The sequence below is a fragment of the Clarias gariepinus genome, chromosome 9 (genome assembly GCF_024256425.1).
Source record: "Clarias gariepinus isolate MV-2021 ecotype Netherlands chromosome 9, CGAR_prim_01v2, whole genome shotgun sequence".
NCBI classification, from domain to species: domain Eukaryota; kingdom Metazoa; phylum Chordata; class Actinopteri; order Siluriformes; family Clariidae; genus Clarias; species Clarias gariepinus.
This window is the reverse complement of record NC_071108.1, coordinates 37,093,065-37,112,183: the sequence shown is the minus strand read 5'-3', so window position 1 is coordinate 37,112,183 and position 19,119 is coordinate 37,093,065. Positions and strand designations below refer to the sequence as shown.

Here is a 19,119-nt window from a genome sequence, read left to right as displayed (position 1 = left end):
GAGACAGATTCAATAGACGGACATTACTTTTTTAATTTTCTTTATTGTTCCTTCTGCTCCTTCAGAATTTTTATATTTTACATTTTAACCCATATGATTTTTCATATTGTGTGTTGTAAATAAATGTATATGAAACTGAATCAAATGTGAATAAATAACAGCATGCCAGAGTGTTTTATTCCTGTTATATCACAACCATTTGCTGATTTTTTTTATAGTCATGTCAATGTCGTGGAACACCCATGAGACCAATTAATTCATGTTTTCACTCACTTTATAGCAGCTACAAACAGACATTCCCTCACCAGACGTTTTACAAAAGTGCTGTGGTGTAAAGATATTTTTAAGCAATTTCTCAAAGTATGGTTATAAAGTTAATGCTGACCTCTTATTAATGTGACTTTATGCTAATTATGTTCCATTTCAGTTTCTGTAATTTTAGTCCAGGTGTTCTTTCAGTGGCTACAAAAAAGCATTAGAAACAACTCTGGCATTAATGAGTGGTCTAAAAAGTGTGCAAGGAGTTTGCATGTTCTCCCCATGCTTGGTGGGTTTCCTTCAGGTACTCTGGTTTCCTCCCACAGTCCAACAACCTGCAAATTAGGCTAATTGGCATTCCCAGATTGCCCATAGGGTGTGTATGTATGCGTGCCCTGTGATGGATTGGCACCCTGTCCAGGTTTTGTCCACCCCGCCTCATGCACTAAGTCTCCTGGCATAGGCTTCAGACGACCCTGAGTACAGGATAAAGCGGTGTAGACGGCGAGTGAGTCAATAAAATGCTGTCTTTAATATCCAGCCTGAACAATTCTATACTAGACCACCAGAAGGAGCCTTTTCCCAAATTTGGAATCATGTCTTCTGTTAATGCGCTCAATTTCTGGTGGTTAAGGATAAAAAGCACACTCATTACAGTTTGTCCTGTCTTTCACATGAGTGTTGAACTCTTTATTCTGGAAGGTTTGAGCATGTGTATGATTTCTTTAGTCATGTTTTGATGCTGTATCTAATTTCTGGACGACTGACCCTCCTCAGACTTTTAATCTCGATATACTGGACAGTATTTCACATTGTTCTTTGTCTGTGATTATTTGGTTTTATTTGACCTTAAATGTTTTCACCCTTATTTTCCCTAATAAACCTTGAAAAATAAAATTGCAAATGGAAAACTATAACCTGCCTGAGATCCCTTTGTTATACTGGCATATGTAGCGATCCTGTATTTTCTTTATTTGGTAATGTTTTAAAAGTTTTCTAACTTATAATAATAATGATAATTGGTATTTAAGTTATTTGGTTCACTTTCATAGCACAAAACACATACATTTTGTCACTGGGATGTCACTGGGATGTCACTGGGATGTCACTGGGATGTCACTGGGGTGTTGCTCAGCCGGTGCTATGATCATGGTAGGTCAATGCTACGTTAGAAAACTAGATGAATTACATATGACTTTCTTCAGGTGCTTACTATGTTAATGGCACGTACCACATAATAGCTGAGATTCGCAGATGTATTTCTATTGTTCTATACTACACATTGAACAGAAATAATTTATATAAATATTATGTATTATTATACATGTATTTATGTATTTTTATATATTTATTATATATCAAATTATATATTAGATATTATTATTTCTTAACATTACTTGATGTGATATGAGATTTCTCTGTAAACTGTAATAACACTGGGCTTTTGGGATGCACTGATACTACAGCACTTTATATTTACTGTAGGAGTTGAGGTAAAAAAAAACTCAACACCTACAGTAAGAATACTTGGATTTAATTGCATCTGTGTGTATGGTATTGTGACACACTCATTATATATGTTCAAGTGTGTGTGAGCTACGTAGGTACGGAGGTACTGTGCCAAGCAAGAGCATTTTATTCCAAACTGTGTGCTAATTTTTATGACTTTGCATGTTAAGACCCCCAGAAACCCTGGTTTAAAAAAACAAATCAGCCCCCGATTGAAAAAAATATATAATAAAAATAAAATAACAAAAATGAAAGTAGCAGGAAAACAGCCCTAGTTTTTTATTTAAAAAATGCTTAATTGCAGTTATTATTTTCAAATAGGATGGCACAAACAATTATTAGGTTTAGGGGTGCAATTACTTTTTCACACAGATCCATGCAGGTTTGGGCAATAAATGTGATCATTATTTAAAAACTGCATTTTTGTGTATTTTTTTGATGATTAAAATCATTTATGTGTGACAAATATGCAAACAAAAATCAGGAAGGGACAATCCTTGTGGACGAGAAGACGAGACGAAGAGGAAGGAGACCACACCCATATCCACACCAGCGCAACAGATTGGAGAAGGGACGATAGTTTTAAATACCTCAGCACGCACATTTCCTATGAAGTTAAATGGTCTATGGACCCTGAATGCGAAATGAAACCATAAATTACAATATGATTTATACAATATGATGTTTAATACGCAGAAGTTCCACCTATTGTACAGGAATTCTATAAAATGTATCAAATATTTGTATGTATGTTAGTACACTAGTTTTAACTGTACATTAGTGTAAATACACAACCGGCCTTTAATGAAGAACAATCAGGCAAAGAACTGTTATACTAAACTGCACTAAAAATTAACAACATATTCTTTTATAATGTAATGCTACACAAACATATTTCATTTAAATTTTACATTTTAATGTATTTAGGAACCTAAAAATTGTGTGTGTGTGTGTGTGTGTGTGTGTGTGTGTGTGTGTGTGCTTTGTTTGCTTAGTTTGCATGTGGTAGAATTCATGTGAACACACTCAACTTGTGTTGTTTAATTTTTTGTTTAAATTATGACAGTGGCAGAAACAACTGAAAGCCACAACCACATCCTGAGAACACACACACACACACACACACACACACACTGAAATGTGACTAAACTCTCTAAACTTTACATGCTGTATGAGTGTTAAACGCTGATTTCTGAATGTGTATAAACACTGACTGCAGTGACGCTGCTGCTTTTGTCCCAAACGAGCGTCCTGAATTAATCTGAAGCATCTCTTTTGGGTTTTATTTGATCTGGATGATCTGTATGTGACAGGAAATGTCTGAGGTGGTTTTAATACACAGCTGCAAGCAAGGAGGGAAATGAAGATGTACAGTAGGTTCAAGCCATCTTGCACAACACAATGTTCTGTAGGTGGATGCTGACGGAAGCACGATTTAGCAGGCAATGATGCTTAGTGTGTGTGTGTGTGTGTGTGTGTGTGCGCGTGCGTGTGTATGTGTGTGTGTGTTCAGGTGAGGAAGTGTTGAAGGAGGTTCAGTTGTAAGCGCGCTAATCTTCAGGCTAATCTTCAGCGTGGGCCATAAACTCCACTGCGTCCGTGATCTCCTAGACGAACAGGTACGTCGTCCACAAACGTCCACACAAATTTATTTTTTCAAAAGCAAAAAGATTTTATTGTTCTTCTTTTTAAAACACACACTTTGGGAACGCTAGTTAGCCTGATCTGCATATCTTTATACTGTGGGAGGAAACCCACCAAGCACGGGGAGAACATGCAAACGCCATGCACACAGACCCTGAGATGGGAACCGAACCCAGACCCTGGAGGTGCAGGGCGACACCGTGACGCCTCCCACCACAGATAATTCAACACTGAGTGCAGATTTCTGTCAGTACAGGACTATAAACAAACAAGCAAACAAATGACCCAGACGCTGATAATTTGCCTGGTCTTAATTACGGCTTGGACATAATCATAGCCCTAATAACAGCTAGTTCACATCTTCATGTTTTACACACTGAGCATTTACAGCTCCTCTACTTGGAGCTGCTTTCACTCGGGGAATATTTAATATGTTCTGTAGGAATTAGGTTAGTTGCAAATATTAAGAAATTAAGACAGAACACTTTAAAAGAGATTAAATGTGAGTTTTTAAATGTGTTGGAACTATTCCTTTAATAATCTCATTCACTTTTGCATTGTGTTTGAACAGGACCATGGATAAGAAGATTCCCATTGCTTGCTTTGTTTTTGTTTTTATTATAGTTGTTTTCCTCATTGTGTATTTCTTGCTGCCCCCTGATGATGACTGTTTCCCCAAAGCTGCTGTAGCATCCGATGTTGGAAAATGTTCTGAGATCGGCAGGTAGGACAAAGCAACCACCATCTGATAAAACCCCAGTTATTTACAGCAGTTTTCAGCACATCATCAGAGATCCCCAAGTGAGGCTTTAGTTATTCCTGATTTGTCTTCAGGTCTGTGTCTCTGATTATGATTGGTCTCCACCGAAGTCCTCCTTCCTGTTGTCCAGTCAACAAAAGGGGAAAATAATGTTTTTGCCTGGTCACTGAGTGCAATATGACCCTTAAATCAGTACTGATGGAAGTGTTTGTTCAGAGAATGCCATGTTGTGGTTGTAGACCAGTAACTGATTTTTCCTTACAGAGACTGTAACAGATATATTGGTGTGTTTGTGTGTGTGTGTGTGTGTGTGTGTGTGTGTGTGTCAGGGACATACTAAAGCAGAAAGGCTCTGCAGTTGATGCCGCCATTGCAGCGCTGCTGTGTGTTGGACTGTATAACCCCCAGAGCATGGGCATCGGAGGAGGACATTTCTTCCTCATCTATGACAGCTCTACAGGTGACTTCCTTCCATCTGTCCTTCTGACTATATGTAGATTCTACCTATCAATCAGTCAATCAATCAATTAATGTATCCATCTGACACTTTACTGATCTACAATTAATTCATCCTGCCTCAATCAGATTTAAGTCTTTTTCTAAACAGATCTGTGAGCGTTCAGACTTTTCATGAAAATTCACATTAGCACCAAATGATTTTTAAAAACAATATTAGTTCACCGAAAGTTCATTCACTGAAAGTTAAACTATTTATTGTTTCTCTTTTTTTAGGGAAGGTGGAGACGATTAATGCAAAAGAAACGGCTCCTGGGGGTGCCACACGAGACATGTTCCCCACCGAAGATCTATCACAAAAAGGTTCTGAACTTACTGAGCACTGCTGAACCATGTTAGCGAAACATGTTTACAATATTTATTGTCACACAGTGCCGCAAACCCTCAACCCATGGCTGAGAAGCAACTCCACACATGAATGGTCTCAGATTGCTTTTACAGAACAGCCGGTAGCACCATTTCTTCTCCAGACAAGCTTTTTCCAGATACTCCAAACAATCAGAAAGGGGATTCATCAGAGAAAATGACTTGTCCCCCTGTTGTCAGCAATCCAATCCCTGTACGTTTTACAGAATATCAGTCTTTCCTGGGGAGAAGTGGTCCTTTTGCTGCAATTCTTTAAATGTATGAAGCTGAGCGCTACTATCAGTCCTGTCTCATGCCAACAGTTAAGCATCCTGAGATCATTCATGTGTGGGATCACTTCTCAGCTAAGGGAGTGGACTCACTCACTATTTTGCCTAAAAACACAGTCATGAATAAAGAACAGTACGAAATTACAGTGCAACAGTTATAACTAAGTGTCTTGTCAAACAAAACATAAACATTTTGGGTCCATGGTGACCATGGAAGAAAGTTACTAGACCTGAATCCCATTCACGGGTGGGCGGGTGGGCAAACAAAAACCCACACATTCTGACAAACTCCAAGCATTGATTATGTAAGAATGGACTGTTATTAGTCCTGTTATTATAAGGTGTTGCCCAGAAGTTGACTGACAGCATGTCAGGGTGAATTGCAGAAATACTAGAAATACTGACTCTGCATAAACTCAATGTAATTGTCAATAAAGGCCTTTGAGACTTATGAAATGCTTGTAATTATACTTTAGTATACCAGAGTAACATCTGACGAAAAGATCTAAAAACATGGAAGCAGCAGCCTTCCTAATATAAAAAATTTGTATCATTCTAAAAACTTTTGTCCATGGCTGTAGGTTCGGTTTTATTACTTTATCCTGTTTGTTTCTCAATCAGAAACTTAGTGAACACTTTAGCTCAAAAGGGTCTTTAACTCTGTTGCCTGCTGTGTTTTGATGTATAAACAGGAGGCCTGTCCATCGGGGTCCCTGGTGAGCTTCGTGGCTATGAGCTGGCACACCGCCGTCATGGGCGTCTGCCGTGGAGGGACCTGTTTGAGCCGAGCATCAAGCTGGCACGTAAAGGCATCCCCATCAGTGAAGTTCTCAGCAATGCCTTAAACAAATCATCAGAGCAGGGGCACATTCTGCCTGATTCAGCTCTGTGGTGAGGGACAATATTACAATGATGGACATGTCAGAATAGCACCACCAGTCCTGTGACGTCTTTTATTAAAATGGAAAGGAACAAACATGAGAGGATCAGTGCAGAATGTGGACTTTATGGTTGGCTGCTTAATGTACTGTATACTTTATTGAAATAAGAATATTTATTATTTTAATAGTTTCTGAATTTCTTCTCTGTTACAGTGAAGTATTCTGTAACTCCAATAAAACCATCCTGAGGGAAAACGACACTATCAGATTCCCACGGCTAGCAGACACCTACGAGAAGATCGCTAACGAAGGAGCTGATGTCTTTTATAACGGCTCCATGGCTCAAACCATCGTGGATGACATCCGGGCTGCAGGTTCGTCACTGTTCAACTAATAAAGTCTACAGTCGAAACATCATTGCGACACATGATAATACCAGCAACAGTACTCACGCTAATGTTCTGTGCTAATCTGTTTCTGATGTTTTGGGCCAATTCAGGTGGCATTATAACGCTTGAAGACCTGTCTGGGTATACACCAGAGCTAAATGAAGACACTATAAAGATAAACGTGGGAGAATACACTATGCACTTTCCAAATGCTCCATCTAGCGGTCCTGTGTTAGCGCTAATCCTCAACATTCTGGATGGTGAGTGTGTGTTTGGGTTTGTCAGGTGTGTTACTTGTGTAGAATAAATGAACATTAGAAGTGTCTAATACTTCCACATTAACCACTCAACAGTTATGCTAATACTGAATATTAGCTGTTAGAGTTAGAGACCTAAAGCTACAAAATACCTTAAGCCCCTTTCAGACGTTTACTCTGTTTCAATTAACCTTATATGATTAATTGCCCTTATTCATTGCAAGATGGTAAATACTAGATGGCGCCGGTGAGGTCGGCTGCCGTCACGACTGCTCCGACCACCTTTTCTTTGTTTTTGTTTGGTTTCCTTTGGTTAAACTTTTAATTATTTCATATTGTAAATACTGAAGTGAATCTTGGCTTCAGAATGGAACAAATCCAGTGGTAGTAATAGTTCGAAGCTTCTAAAGAAAAAATGTGTAGCCATTTTCAATAAAATATTTAGTTACAGGCAACCTTTTATGCCTCTGGACAAAATTTGCCCAAATCAGCCAACGTCAGAAAATACAAGTCTCTATTTAAACTCCATAAGAAATGGCAATCTAAACAGTGTGCAACCTGGAAGAAAAACACGAGATGTCCAGAGGCAGTTGAACCTCACCCACCCGGGCATGATTAATAAGGCCCAGCAGCCTTTTTTAAATCATTGAGCTTTTTACATTCACCTATATAAAAGTGCTCTTCATGTGGCTGCACTACAATGTGTAAAAGCAATATGGAAAATATGGGCCAAAAGCAGGCTGGGGCAGGTTGTCACAGTGATGAGTCTGGCTGGCACACTGTACCAATGTACCAACTACGTTAGATGAATTGAGAAATTGATGATGACAAACAAAGTGACAACGTCATTTGTGAGGTGCGTAAAGGCATCTCATCATAGGGTTCATTTGTGTTTGCTTTCCCCAAGGAAGAAGACAACACAGCAACTATGTCTTTTTTTTCTAAGTCAGTAAAGTCTGCCCTTTTAAACCATGCATTTTGGAAGTGTTATCTTCATTAGTTATGCAGCAATATTTATGTTTTCGGCGATCAACACGCAGCAGCACGGAGCTGGTTCCTTTGTTTACACTAGGGAACAGCTGATCTTACTGAAGCCGGCCGGCATCGAAGACCCAGCTGTGTTTTGGTCTCTGAACATCCCCGATGAAATACGGAGGAGGACACCGAAAGAACGAAGAGGTGGAAAATATCTGCGCAGAGGAGGCAAGGATGAGGAGAGACGAAAGGAGCAGAAGGAGAGGATGAGAAAGTACAAGCCGTATCTCCCGTCTCTTATCATGGGCAATGTGAGATCTCTGGACAATAAGATGGACAAGTTGACCACTTTGTTAAGGACTGAAAACATCTTCCGTGAGTGCAGTCTAATGTGTTTTACTGAGACTTGGTTACATAGTGATGTCCCTGACTCTAATATTACACTGGACAGCTTTAACGCGGTAAGGAGAGGCAGGACGAAGAGTGAGAGCGGTAAGAGGAAAGGAGGAGGGCTGGCTGTTTACATCAACAACGTGTGGTGTAACCCCGGTCATGTGTCGTGTTTGTAGTCCGGATATTAAACTGTTGGCTGTCGGACTTCACCCATATTATTTACCCAGAAAATTCTCTCATGTTATAATAACTGCCGTGTACATTCCTCTGTCCACGAAAGCCACTGCAGCGTGTGATGTCATCCACTCAGTCACCGCCAAACTCCAGACCCGGCACCCAGATGCCTTTCTTCTGATCTCCGGTGATTTCAACCATGCTTCCTTAAATGAGGAAAAAAAGGGCTTTTAGGTCTGGTATTAAGTAAGCAGCGAATAATGCTCAAAGAGTGTTGACTGGCAAAATCAGAGAGGGAAAAGAGTCTTACCGAAAAAAACTGGAACAAAGGCTAAAGAACAACAACATGAGAGAGGTGTGGAGAGGCATGAGAAGCATTACTGGCTACAAGATGAGCGGCCAAGCTATTGAGGGTGAATGTGCTAACGATCTCAACACCTTCTTTAACAGATTTGATGTCCCACTGTCTCACACCACCTCCAACTTCAGCTTTAATACAGGTTCCTCTACTTCTGCTCCACCATCCACCCCCACACAGATAACTACTTCTTCTGCACTTCCATCAATCAACATCTCAGATGACCAGGTAAAACGCGGACTTAGCAGGCTCTGCCCTACAAAAGCTGCAGGTCCGGATATAATCAACCCAAGGGTCCTAAAATCCTGTGCTCCTCAAGTTTGTGGGGTCAACATGTGGAAAACATCTTGCATTGTTCCTGTCCCCAAAATACCACGACCCTCTGCTTAGAACGACTACAGGCCAGTCGCTCTAACATCAAATATCATGAAGGTGTTTGAGAGACTTATCCTGGATACACTTTGTCCCCAGGTGAAGTCCTCTCTTGACCTCAGCCATCCCTGGGAGTAGATGATGCCATTATACATCTCCTCCACCGAACCTACTCCCACCTTGACAAACCTGGGACCAGTGTTAAGATTATTTCTTTGATTTCTCAAGTGCCTTTAACACCATCAGTACCATCAGTACTGGGGGAGAAACTAAGGACCATGCAAATTGACATTCCCCTGGTCTCATGGATCATGGACTATTTGCCATGCCGTCCCCAGTATGTCAAACTACAAAATGCATGTCTGACACATTGATCTGCAGCACTGGTGCTCCTCAGGGAACTGTTCTGTCACCATTTCTTTTCACCCTCTTTACATCTGACTTTAAATATAATTCAGAATCATGCCATTTACAGAAGTTCTCTAAAGACTCTGTGGTTGTGGAATGTATTAAGGGCGGTGTCATCTCCAAGTACCAGTCTGTGGTGGATGACTTTGTTTTCTGGTGTGAGTGTAATCACCTACAACTCAACATCAAGAAAACGAAGGAGCTGGTGGTCGACATTAGGAAAAGTGGAACCCCTGTGACTCTGATGTCTGTCCAGGGAGAGACAGTGGACATGGTCTCTGAGTATAAATACCTGGGAGAGCATCTGGATAACAAACTGGACTGGTCAGTTAACACATTGGCATTCTACAAGAAAGGACAAAGCCGGTTGTACTTTCTGAGAAGGCTCAGGTCTTTCAACATCTGCAATACCATTCTTCGGATGTTTTATGAATCTGTTGTGGCGAGTGTCATTTTCTATGCTGTGGTCTGTTGGGGTTGCAACATGAAAGCAGCAGAAAAAAACAGACTGGACAAGGTCATTAAAAGCAACGGATCTGTCCTGGGCATGAAGCTGGACTCTGTTGATGTTGTGGCAAGGAGGAAGATTCTGTCCAAAATACACACAATCTTGAACAATCTTTCTCACCCGCTACACAGTGCTCTCTCCGTCCAAAGGAGCAATTTCAGCCAGAGACTGATCATGACCAGGTGTTCTACAGAGCACCACAGGAGATCTTTTCTCCCAATGGCCATTAAACTATATAACTCATCTCTGTAACGCTTTCGCTAAGGGATAGGGACTGTCAGTAGTTACTGATCAATAATACTTTCAGACACTACTGTTCCCACAACTCAAGATAAGTTCATAAGTGCAATATCTTATCAGTATCAGTTTTTTTTTTATTATTAATAATCAGTGCAACTGTATGACCAAGACAAAGCAATTTCCCTCTGGGATTAATAAAGGTCTTTAAATCTTGAATCTTGAATTATTTAATGGAAATTCAGAAAAATCATATTATGACTTTTATGGAATAAGAGTAAATTGTTGAGTAAGAGAATGTTGCAGTTTGAACCTTTTAACTTTGGACTGTACTGTTCTTTATTTGGTTGTTTGTAGAAGATAAAATGACAGCAACATGTTATTAGTTAGTTAGTTAGTTAGTTAGTTAAGACTGGTTAAGACTAACCATTTAATGTTTTTAAAGTTGTTGCAGTTGCAGACTGCTTGGACTTCTGACAGATTTTTAATTATTTTAATGAGTGCAGTTCCAGGTTTATATTATTGTTTTAAGTACACTCTGTCACTTGTGTGGTGAAAGTATCTTCCTTTACTCCTGACTTTGGCCACCATTGTTGATGTTTGGGAATGAAAGGCTGGAAAAAGACTTGGTGATGCACTGGCTCTCCTTCACCTGCCAACAAAAAACCCCCACAAATAAATGAACCTAAAAATGAGCCACAGATGCAAAACACCTTCACATTACCTGCTGGCTTCAACTGCCCATTCATCTCCATTCCTTACATACCATCCAGCACTGGCTTATCAGGATTTTATTAGTGTGACCTGACAGCCCTGGGTTATACGTATTATACATTACTTGATATATTGTGAAAATGCAAAATATTGTGCACTTACTGTGATTCTATCCATCACAGTAGTGGGTATGTCTGGATTACTGTTGACTGATTGATCAAGCCAGCAAAGATACCCAAACTTATGTACAAAGGACCAGCACTACATTTAAATTTGAAGACTGCCCCCCTCTTGTGATTATCATGAGCACTTGGTTTGTCACATAAAGCCTATAAGAAACCTTATTATTAGGTGTAAAATGGTCTAAATGTGTAATACTGTCTGTGTGCAGGTTATAATTTCTCAAGCAGCAGTCTTTCTAGTGAGGAGACACTCACTTATCACCGCATTATTGAGGCTTTCCGCTTCGCCTTCGCTAAGAGGACTATGCTGGGAGATCCTCGCTTCCTCAACATCACTGACGTGAGAAAGTCTTTAGACCCACATCATGAAGTTGTTTATTAGCTATGCTCCCACTAAATCACACATTTGAGTTATGCTTTGTCTCTTGTTGACGTGTACAAAATCCACTACAGATTTAATGTGTGGGTGTGGCCTGTCCAGTATTTTTTAGTTCTCAAAAAAATAGTAGTGACTATACAAACACACACATATTTATATAATTTATTTTTTTCCCTCTGTCCTTCTTCAGTTCATCCACAACATGACCTCAAAGTACTTTGCCAATATTATACGCAGTAAGATCTCAGATGAGACCACATATCCAGGGTGGTACTATGAACCAGAGTACTCTAACCCTGAAAGTTATGGGACAAGTCACCTGTCCATCCTTGCTGCGGATGGGAGCGCCGTGGCAGTGACTAGCACCATCAATCTGCCGTAAGATCAGAAACCTCAACATGCTGTAATGCTTTCAGACAATCAAAACATTCAGAACAGTGTATAAACAGAGCTGATGGTGTTTTTGTGCAGGTTTGGTTCTAAAGTGATGTCACCGTCCACTGGAATCATCTTTAACAGTGTCATGGATGACTTCAGTTCTCCAAACTTTCCAAATGCTTACGATATTCCTTCTTCTCCTAATAATTTTATCCAAGCAGGTAACATTGTATTAAAGTATTACTGTTAAATTCAAAACTATAAAATATTTTATTCAGTAACACTCAAAGTCTGGACTCACGTACTCATTCAATGTTTCTATGATATAAAGGCTATGATATAGTCTCATGATTCACTTTACCTGGCAGGGGTGAATGCGTGGTGTTTTTGAAGCTATTTTGCATGTAAAAGTTTAAAGTTACTTAAGTTGCACTGTGCTCCAGGCGTGACATTCTAAAATCTTAGCAGAAAGGCAACCACAAAAAAAGCCATGGTACAAAGCCTGGGAGGGACTATGCAGAACATTTCACAAAAGAAAAGAGAAAAGAGATTCAGGCAGGACAAGGCATAATATAATTTATACTCTCTACAGGAGGCTCATTTTCCTCTGGGAAGTGCTGGGCTGTGGACATTGCTGGTTTAATCTTCACACACAACTTTAAGGATAGCTGTGGAGGCTGCCAGGTTGACCTTCATAGAGTGCTGGATGGCTAGTGGCAAAAGTTAAGCTGGGGCACAATACAGGGAGCTGTCTTTTCAGCCTCAACCTTAACTAAACAGTGTTACCAGTGCATATTGGGGACTAAAGTGTCTAAATAAAAGTTCTGAACACAAAGTCCAAAAAAACTCCACAAAATAGGATGATACATGTGGCACTAGAGGAGTTCCCACAGATGTTGAGCAAATGTTGGCTGTCATCAGTCAGCAAAACTGTCAAACACTGGCTGTTTTGAAAGAAAAACATTGTTTTTAACCTGTTTATTCACAACATAATTCCATTAATTCCATTCTTTTGATATACTTTATTAATATACAGTATGTTGATATAAAAATAGTATAAAACGCTCTGAAAGAGTGGGCGTGTCCAATCTTTTTAATTATACTGTCGATGCAGATACACTATGATAATAAATCATCCAGTAAATTACATGTGTGTATAATGTAACGTTATTAACAGGCAGTTTAATCGTTAGTGGTGATGTAACTTTTTCAGATTAAAGTATTGGGATGATATTGTATAAAAAAGTTTTCTAAATGACTGTGATGGGTAAAAGTGTAATATGTCCAGTGTGTGTGTGTGCAGGTAAAAGGCCGCTCTCAGCCATGTGCCCCACCATCATCTTCGACAAACCCAACAAAGTTAAAATGGTTGTTGGAGCTGAAGGTGGGCCGAAGATCATCACAACAACGGCTCTGGTAACACACACACACACTGTATATCCATCACCATGGCCATACATCCATACATTTATTTATGTGTTGTAACGGGTTCAACCCTTTTTGCACGGGCGGCACCATAAAGCACAGACACAAGGCGAGGTCTTACAGGGAAGAGGGTCATTTTATTTAGGATAAATGGGGAAGGAGAGAATGCACGGGCACGGGGAGGAGCCTGGGATCATTAGCGGCGATAACTCACCAGCCGTGCCTAATTCCGTGGCCCTGCAACTTCGTGCACCGGCAGAAGGGGAGGCCGTCTAACTAGTGAGCTTCGGAGTGAGCGAGGAGCGATATTGATTTGGGTGCACACCCATTATAGGCTTACGGTATGACAGTGTTTATACATTTATCATTTTTCCATGTCTATTCCATTTACACAGCAGAATGCCCAGAGTGTTAAGTTAACACTGTACAGAGATTATATAGGGTCAGTTGGACTGAAATAAACTCACTGAAAGTGTTAAATCAGCACTGGGGATTTTAGTGTGTATACATATGTTTATTTAATTTTTCTCCAGTCGATCCGTCCACATGATAACTGATAAAATTAAATGATTCAATGTTTGATGGACAGAAGCACGGTGAGGGTATGACTGAGTTTATAGCACTTAAGTTATAAAGATTTATGAACACATTATATAGAGTGTGTCAGTGAATTGTTTCCTCTCCGTCACAGGTCATCCTGAACTCTCTGTTCTTTGACAAAAATGTAAAGAAAAGTGTAAATAAAACCAGAGTCCACAACCAGCTCAACCCCAACACCACCGAGGTGGAGGATGGCTTTAACCAGGTACGACTGCAATACAAACACCAGGATGAAGGATGCAACTCAATTTCATTTGTTTTTAAATGTATCCTGATGCTCATCCATAACATCATTAGGAAAATACAACATAAAGATTTACATGATTTATATGACAATCTGTTTCAATAAGAGTTGAGGTTATTTAGGGATCATCTGCTCACCTTTCATCTCTTCCACAGGAACAGGATTCATATCTGGGCATCATTTAAACAATCACATGATCATCGTGTGCACTAACACTAATGATTATTCACTCCATGTTTATTTTACAGAGTGTAATAGAAGGACTAAAGAAGAAGAATCACAATACAACTATTTACAATGACACAAAGCCCTTTTCGGTGGTTCAGGCTGTGATGAGGTGGAAGAATTGGATCTGTGCCGAATCAGACCAGAGAAAAGGAGGAAAACCTGCAGGTTACTGAAACTTCAACAACAACCAATGTTTATCTACTCAGCATTGGATTAAAAATAAACCTACACAAAACTGAATAATTCATACAAATGATTTAAAATTACAATAACAATGCACAGACACGCCCCCTCTGTACACTTTGAGAAAGGAGATACATTTCCTTATCTTCAAGAAGAAACATTTTTGGATGCAGAGATCAGTGGTGTTGTTTCTTATATTTGTTGTTTGACTTTATGTGCAGTCGAGTCGTCAGTGTCACTCATGCTTACAATCTCCCTGAATGCTGTTTATCTGTTTCAAATATTGAGTTTTGGAAATAGCTGTACAAGAGAAATAAAAACATAAAGACTAAATTAATTTTTTATTTGTTTAAAAATTTACAAAAAATCTTGGTTAATTTACAGTTCTTTTAAGAACATCAGTAATTTTAGAGCTCTGTACTGAAATGTAGAACACAGACTCTGTCCTAACATGACCTCCCGGGGGGTCCAGAAAGCAGGTTATGTGACAGACCCGGATAAGTTTGAGGGTAAGTTAGTGGATAACTTCAACTTTCGGTTCTAAAAACGGAGGTAACTTTCTGGGTCTGTATGTAACCATAGCAACTCACTCTCTGAAGATAAGCTGCTCGGTAGGAGGTTATGTTCCAGGGTCAGTTTGTTTCAGAAGGTTATTGAACAGGGTGGCCCTTTTGATGAGGATCCAGTGGACGCCGAGGCTCAAATTATACAAGGTTTTTTTCGCCGGGAGAGAGTTATAACTCCGCGTATTGATGTTTTTTCATTTTCTAATGATTATTTGAAAGAGCTTTATTGGTTTTCAATGGAATCGTTAATTTACTTAACACATCTCTTGAAACCGCATATTGCAAATATCACAAACCGCGGTTTGTCTGCGCTTAGAACAGTGCATAGCATTGCGTCAGGGCATTTTTTTGTACAATGTGTTGCATGTGATGCAGAGCATGTGGGAAAGGCAACTGTGTCTGGCACTTAAACACTTCTTACACACGTGTGTACAGTTCCCTGGACATAAACCTCTGTGTGTTATTAGAGGAATTCCACAGAGTGACAGGTTTGTCCTTTATAGTAAAATCGATGATGCATATTTAATATGTAGTCATTCTATTTATATCTACTGTATACATGTATTCATCCTGCACACACACACACACACACACACACACACACACACACACACACACACACACACACACACACATACACTTAATCCTTCCATATATGACTTTCTATTTCAGGGTTTCCAAATGTAAGTGGGTGCATTGGTGGCAAACACATTCCTATTAAAGCTTCTTCAATAAATGAGGGAGACGATGTTAATAGGAAATCTATTCATAGTATCAATGTTGAGGTCACAACTTAATTTTGTGTGCTTAATTTTTTGCCTTGTTAAAATCATTAAACTCATTACTTTTTTTAATATATGAGGCAAATCACATCATTACTAATGATGATGCAAAATGGCCAGGATCTGTACATGATGCCAGAATTCTCCACAAGTCATCATTATGCCTGACATTTCAGCAGGGTTTTGCTCTATACAATGTTTTTTTTAATATATATATATATTTAATATATTAGTATTGTACACTTGAATCATTACAGGACAGTACAATGGGTACTTGCTGGGGGACAGAGGATACCCTTGTCTGCCCTATTTAATGACCCCCTACCCTGAACCTGATCCTGGACCACAGACACGCTTTAACCAGAGATGGAAGACAGGATTTGTCAAAATTACTTTTATTAAATAGTTTGCACTGGTTTGCTTCGCAGTTCATTTCTTTATTTACTAAAAAACAATAAAAGTAAAATTAAATAAAATGTGTTTTTTAATGACATTGCTTTATATACACAACACTTTTAACATGCAACAGATTAATATACGCACAAGTTCTCACCTTAAGGCGACGCTCCAGTAATTCAATTTCTAGTGTTGCTTTTTTAATAGATAGCCTTTTCTCTTCCATTTAAGGTCCATCTCCATGTCACTTTCTCTTATTTGTTTTTGAAGATGGACCTTATACAGCTTCTACAGAAAGGAAACTAGGATTTATTATTAAAAATAATTAAATAAATAAAATTCTGTCAGACAATAAAATTAAAATATGGACAACTGCACACAAATTCTTACATTGATTAGATCATGCATTAAGGTTGAAGGACCTTCATCCGTGGGTAAATCCCCAGGTATGTACTGTGAAAGCACAATGACAGTTTGTTACTCTAATGTAAAAAGGGGGCGCTGCATTATAATAGTATGCATCCGACCTCAGTGGATCTACCAGCATTGTCCACTTCTGTCACAGCAGATGTGGTCTCTTCATCTTCATCCTTCAGTGAAAATATGCAAGTATACGTTATCTGGCTAAAAATAAAATAAAAGCAACTAAAGGTACCTGACAACAAAACACTTACAACTGTGACAGACTGTGTTGTTTCTGTAGGGTGCAATAATACAATCCCTCTATCAGTATCTATAAGAAAATACAACTCATAAAATTCTCAATATTATCAAAGAAAAAAACAATAATGCAGGAAAAAACATGTCAGAGTATTACAACTAAGATCACAGTAGCCTAAACATCATATGCAGTTAAATACAGTAAGCCTGCATAAAACATAAAGCATGTTCAAAAGCCTTTAAGTGACAGAGATAGTCATTTATTAAGTCATATAATGAAAATAAATCATAGTGGTAAACTTACATTTCACCATGTTAGTGTCACTGGTGGCCCTTTATTAATGGCCAGCTCCTTTGATGGGGTGGGGGGTGATGATGATGGGCCCCCGCCAGTTAGCTGGGCTTCAACCTTCTTTGTATTAGCTACATGACAGAAAGAATATACATAAAGAGTGCCACAATTTGACAATGATGAGAATCATGTTCAATAAACAGTTCAGTGATTATGTAATGAAATATTACCTTTTTGCAGAATGTTTGTGTTTCATTTTCACTTGGCTTCTGGCTCCAGAAGGATTACACCTTATTAAATAAAAAAACATAAATTCCTAGTCAGTATACATTGGTATTTTAACCTAAAGAAATGGATGGCAGGAAAAGCTATCTGTTTCACCCAGATGAGGATGGGTTCCCTGTTGAATCTCAGGGAGTTTTTCCTTGCCACTGTCGCCGTCGTCCTAGGCTTGCTCATCAGGGACAATCATATCATTTTGATTCATACACATTCACATTTCATACAAACTTAGTTCTTTTGATTGTGTAAAGCTGCTTTGTGATGATGTAAATCATTAAAAGCGCTTTACAAATAAAATTGAATTGAATTGAATTGAATTGAAAAGTAAATGCTTTCATTTAACAGCCAAAAGGACGCGGAAGGGATGTTTAATTATTATGCATTATAATAAAAGGGAAGGCGATGCTAAATTTGCAATTTAATACACTCACACATTTACTCTGTCCGTTATTTTTTGCCATGCCAACTCTCTTTCTTTAGCCGATGCAGCCTTATTGCTTTTTTTCATTATTATCATTTTTCACTTTGATTTTCCATTTTGACTCTGAAATTGTCGATCCATTAAAAATGTCTTTATGTAAGCACCGTGCACGCGCACTAACTCTGAGTAACCAGTAAAGGGGTTGATTAAACTTACTCTGCTCAGGTGTTTTGGAACCGACATACTTGCGGTATGCAGGTTTGGGGTTAATCAACCCAGAGGTTATCCAAACATTCCCCCCCCCGGTTGTCCTCCTAATGTTGGGTATCTGGGTACCCATATGACCCAAAATAAAATCCATGTTATGGCCTCTGAGTGGCGCAGTGGTAAAGTTCTTATCCTATCATCCAGAGATCGCGAGTTCCTCTCGCAGCCGGGGGTCTAGAGAGAGATGATTGGCCGAGCTCTCTCAGAGGGAAGGGATGAGAAGTACTTGGTGCTCGCACATTAATCACGGCTCTACAGACAATCAGGGGCGTCTGTGAGCTCACGTAAGCTGAAGGAGTGGATAGCGCTGTCCTCCAAGTGTGTTACTCCGCCCCCAACGGTGCGTGAGCGAGCAGTTCAAAAAAAGATGCGGGCGGCTGGCATCATGTGGTTCGGAGGAAACACGTGATATTCTTCGGCCCTCCCGACTGAGTGGTCGTAGTAGCCTTAATGTGGGAGTCCACTAGTGACGGGGAGGAATTGGACACGAATAAATTAGGGAGAAAATCAGGGGGAAATATAAAAATAAAGGAATTTAGGGGGAACCTCTTAAAAAGAAGGTTCTGTCACACTGCAGTGGCCCACTCCAGCATTCTGCGTGTGCGCAAAGACGTCATAAATGCAATCTTGCTCCTTTATGATGGGAATTGGGATGGTTGCAGTTTGAATATTAGTGAGCAATGCAGTATATACACCTCTTTGGCCCACCCACCCTAACTCAGGAAACTCAGGCACAAGGCAGGGTACTCCCGGGGTAGGATACTAACACATTACAGGCCACAAGAACGCACGTACGCGCGCGCACACACACACACACACACACACACACACTGTGGGTGTGCTGTG

At 39.5% G+C, this 19,119-nt stretch overlaps 1 protein-coding gene across 1 annotated transcript; it reads left to right on the top strand.

The window, feature by feature from the left end:
- The first annotated feature begins 3,469 nt into the window (after positions 1–3,469).
- On the top strand, positions 3,470–14,940 carry LOC128530159 (glutathione hydrolase 1 proenzyme-like). The gene is made up of 12 exons (XM_053503903.1): positions 3,470–4,135; positions 4,501–4,631; positions 4,904–4,990; positions 6,015–6,213; positions 6,417–6,577; positions 6,703–6,852; positions 11,380–11,510; positions 11,740–11,927; positions 12,021–12,148; positions 13,231–13,343; positions 14,044–14,157; positions 14,445–14,940. Exons 1-12 carry the CDS (start codon positions 3,987–3,989, stop codon positions 14,595–14,597), a joined length of 1,704 nt encoding a protein of 567 aa, XP_053359878.1. The 5' UTR covers positions 3,470–3,986; the 3' UTR covers positions 14,598–14,940.
- Positions 14,941–19,119: the final 4,179 nt, after the last annotated feature.

What these genes read in the sequence shown, in the direction of transcription:
- LOC128530159 (XM_053503903.1), top strand. Translation starts at nt 3,987, where the DNA reads ATGGATAAGAAGATTCCCATTGCTTGCTTTGTTTTTGTTTTTATTATA. An exon ending in CTGCCTGATTCAGCTCTGTG is followed by an intron (nt 6,214 to 6,416) that starts GTGAGGGACAAT and finishes TCTCTGTTACAG; the next exon opens with TGAAGTATTCTGTAACTCCA. An exon ending in TCATCACAACAACGGCTCTG is followed by an intron (nt 13,344 to 14,043) that starts GTAACACACACA and finishes TCTCCGTCACAG; the next exon opens with GTCATCCTGAACTCTCTGTT.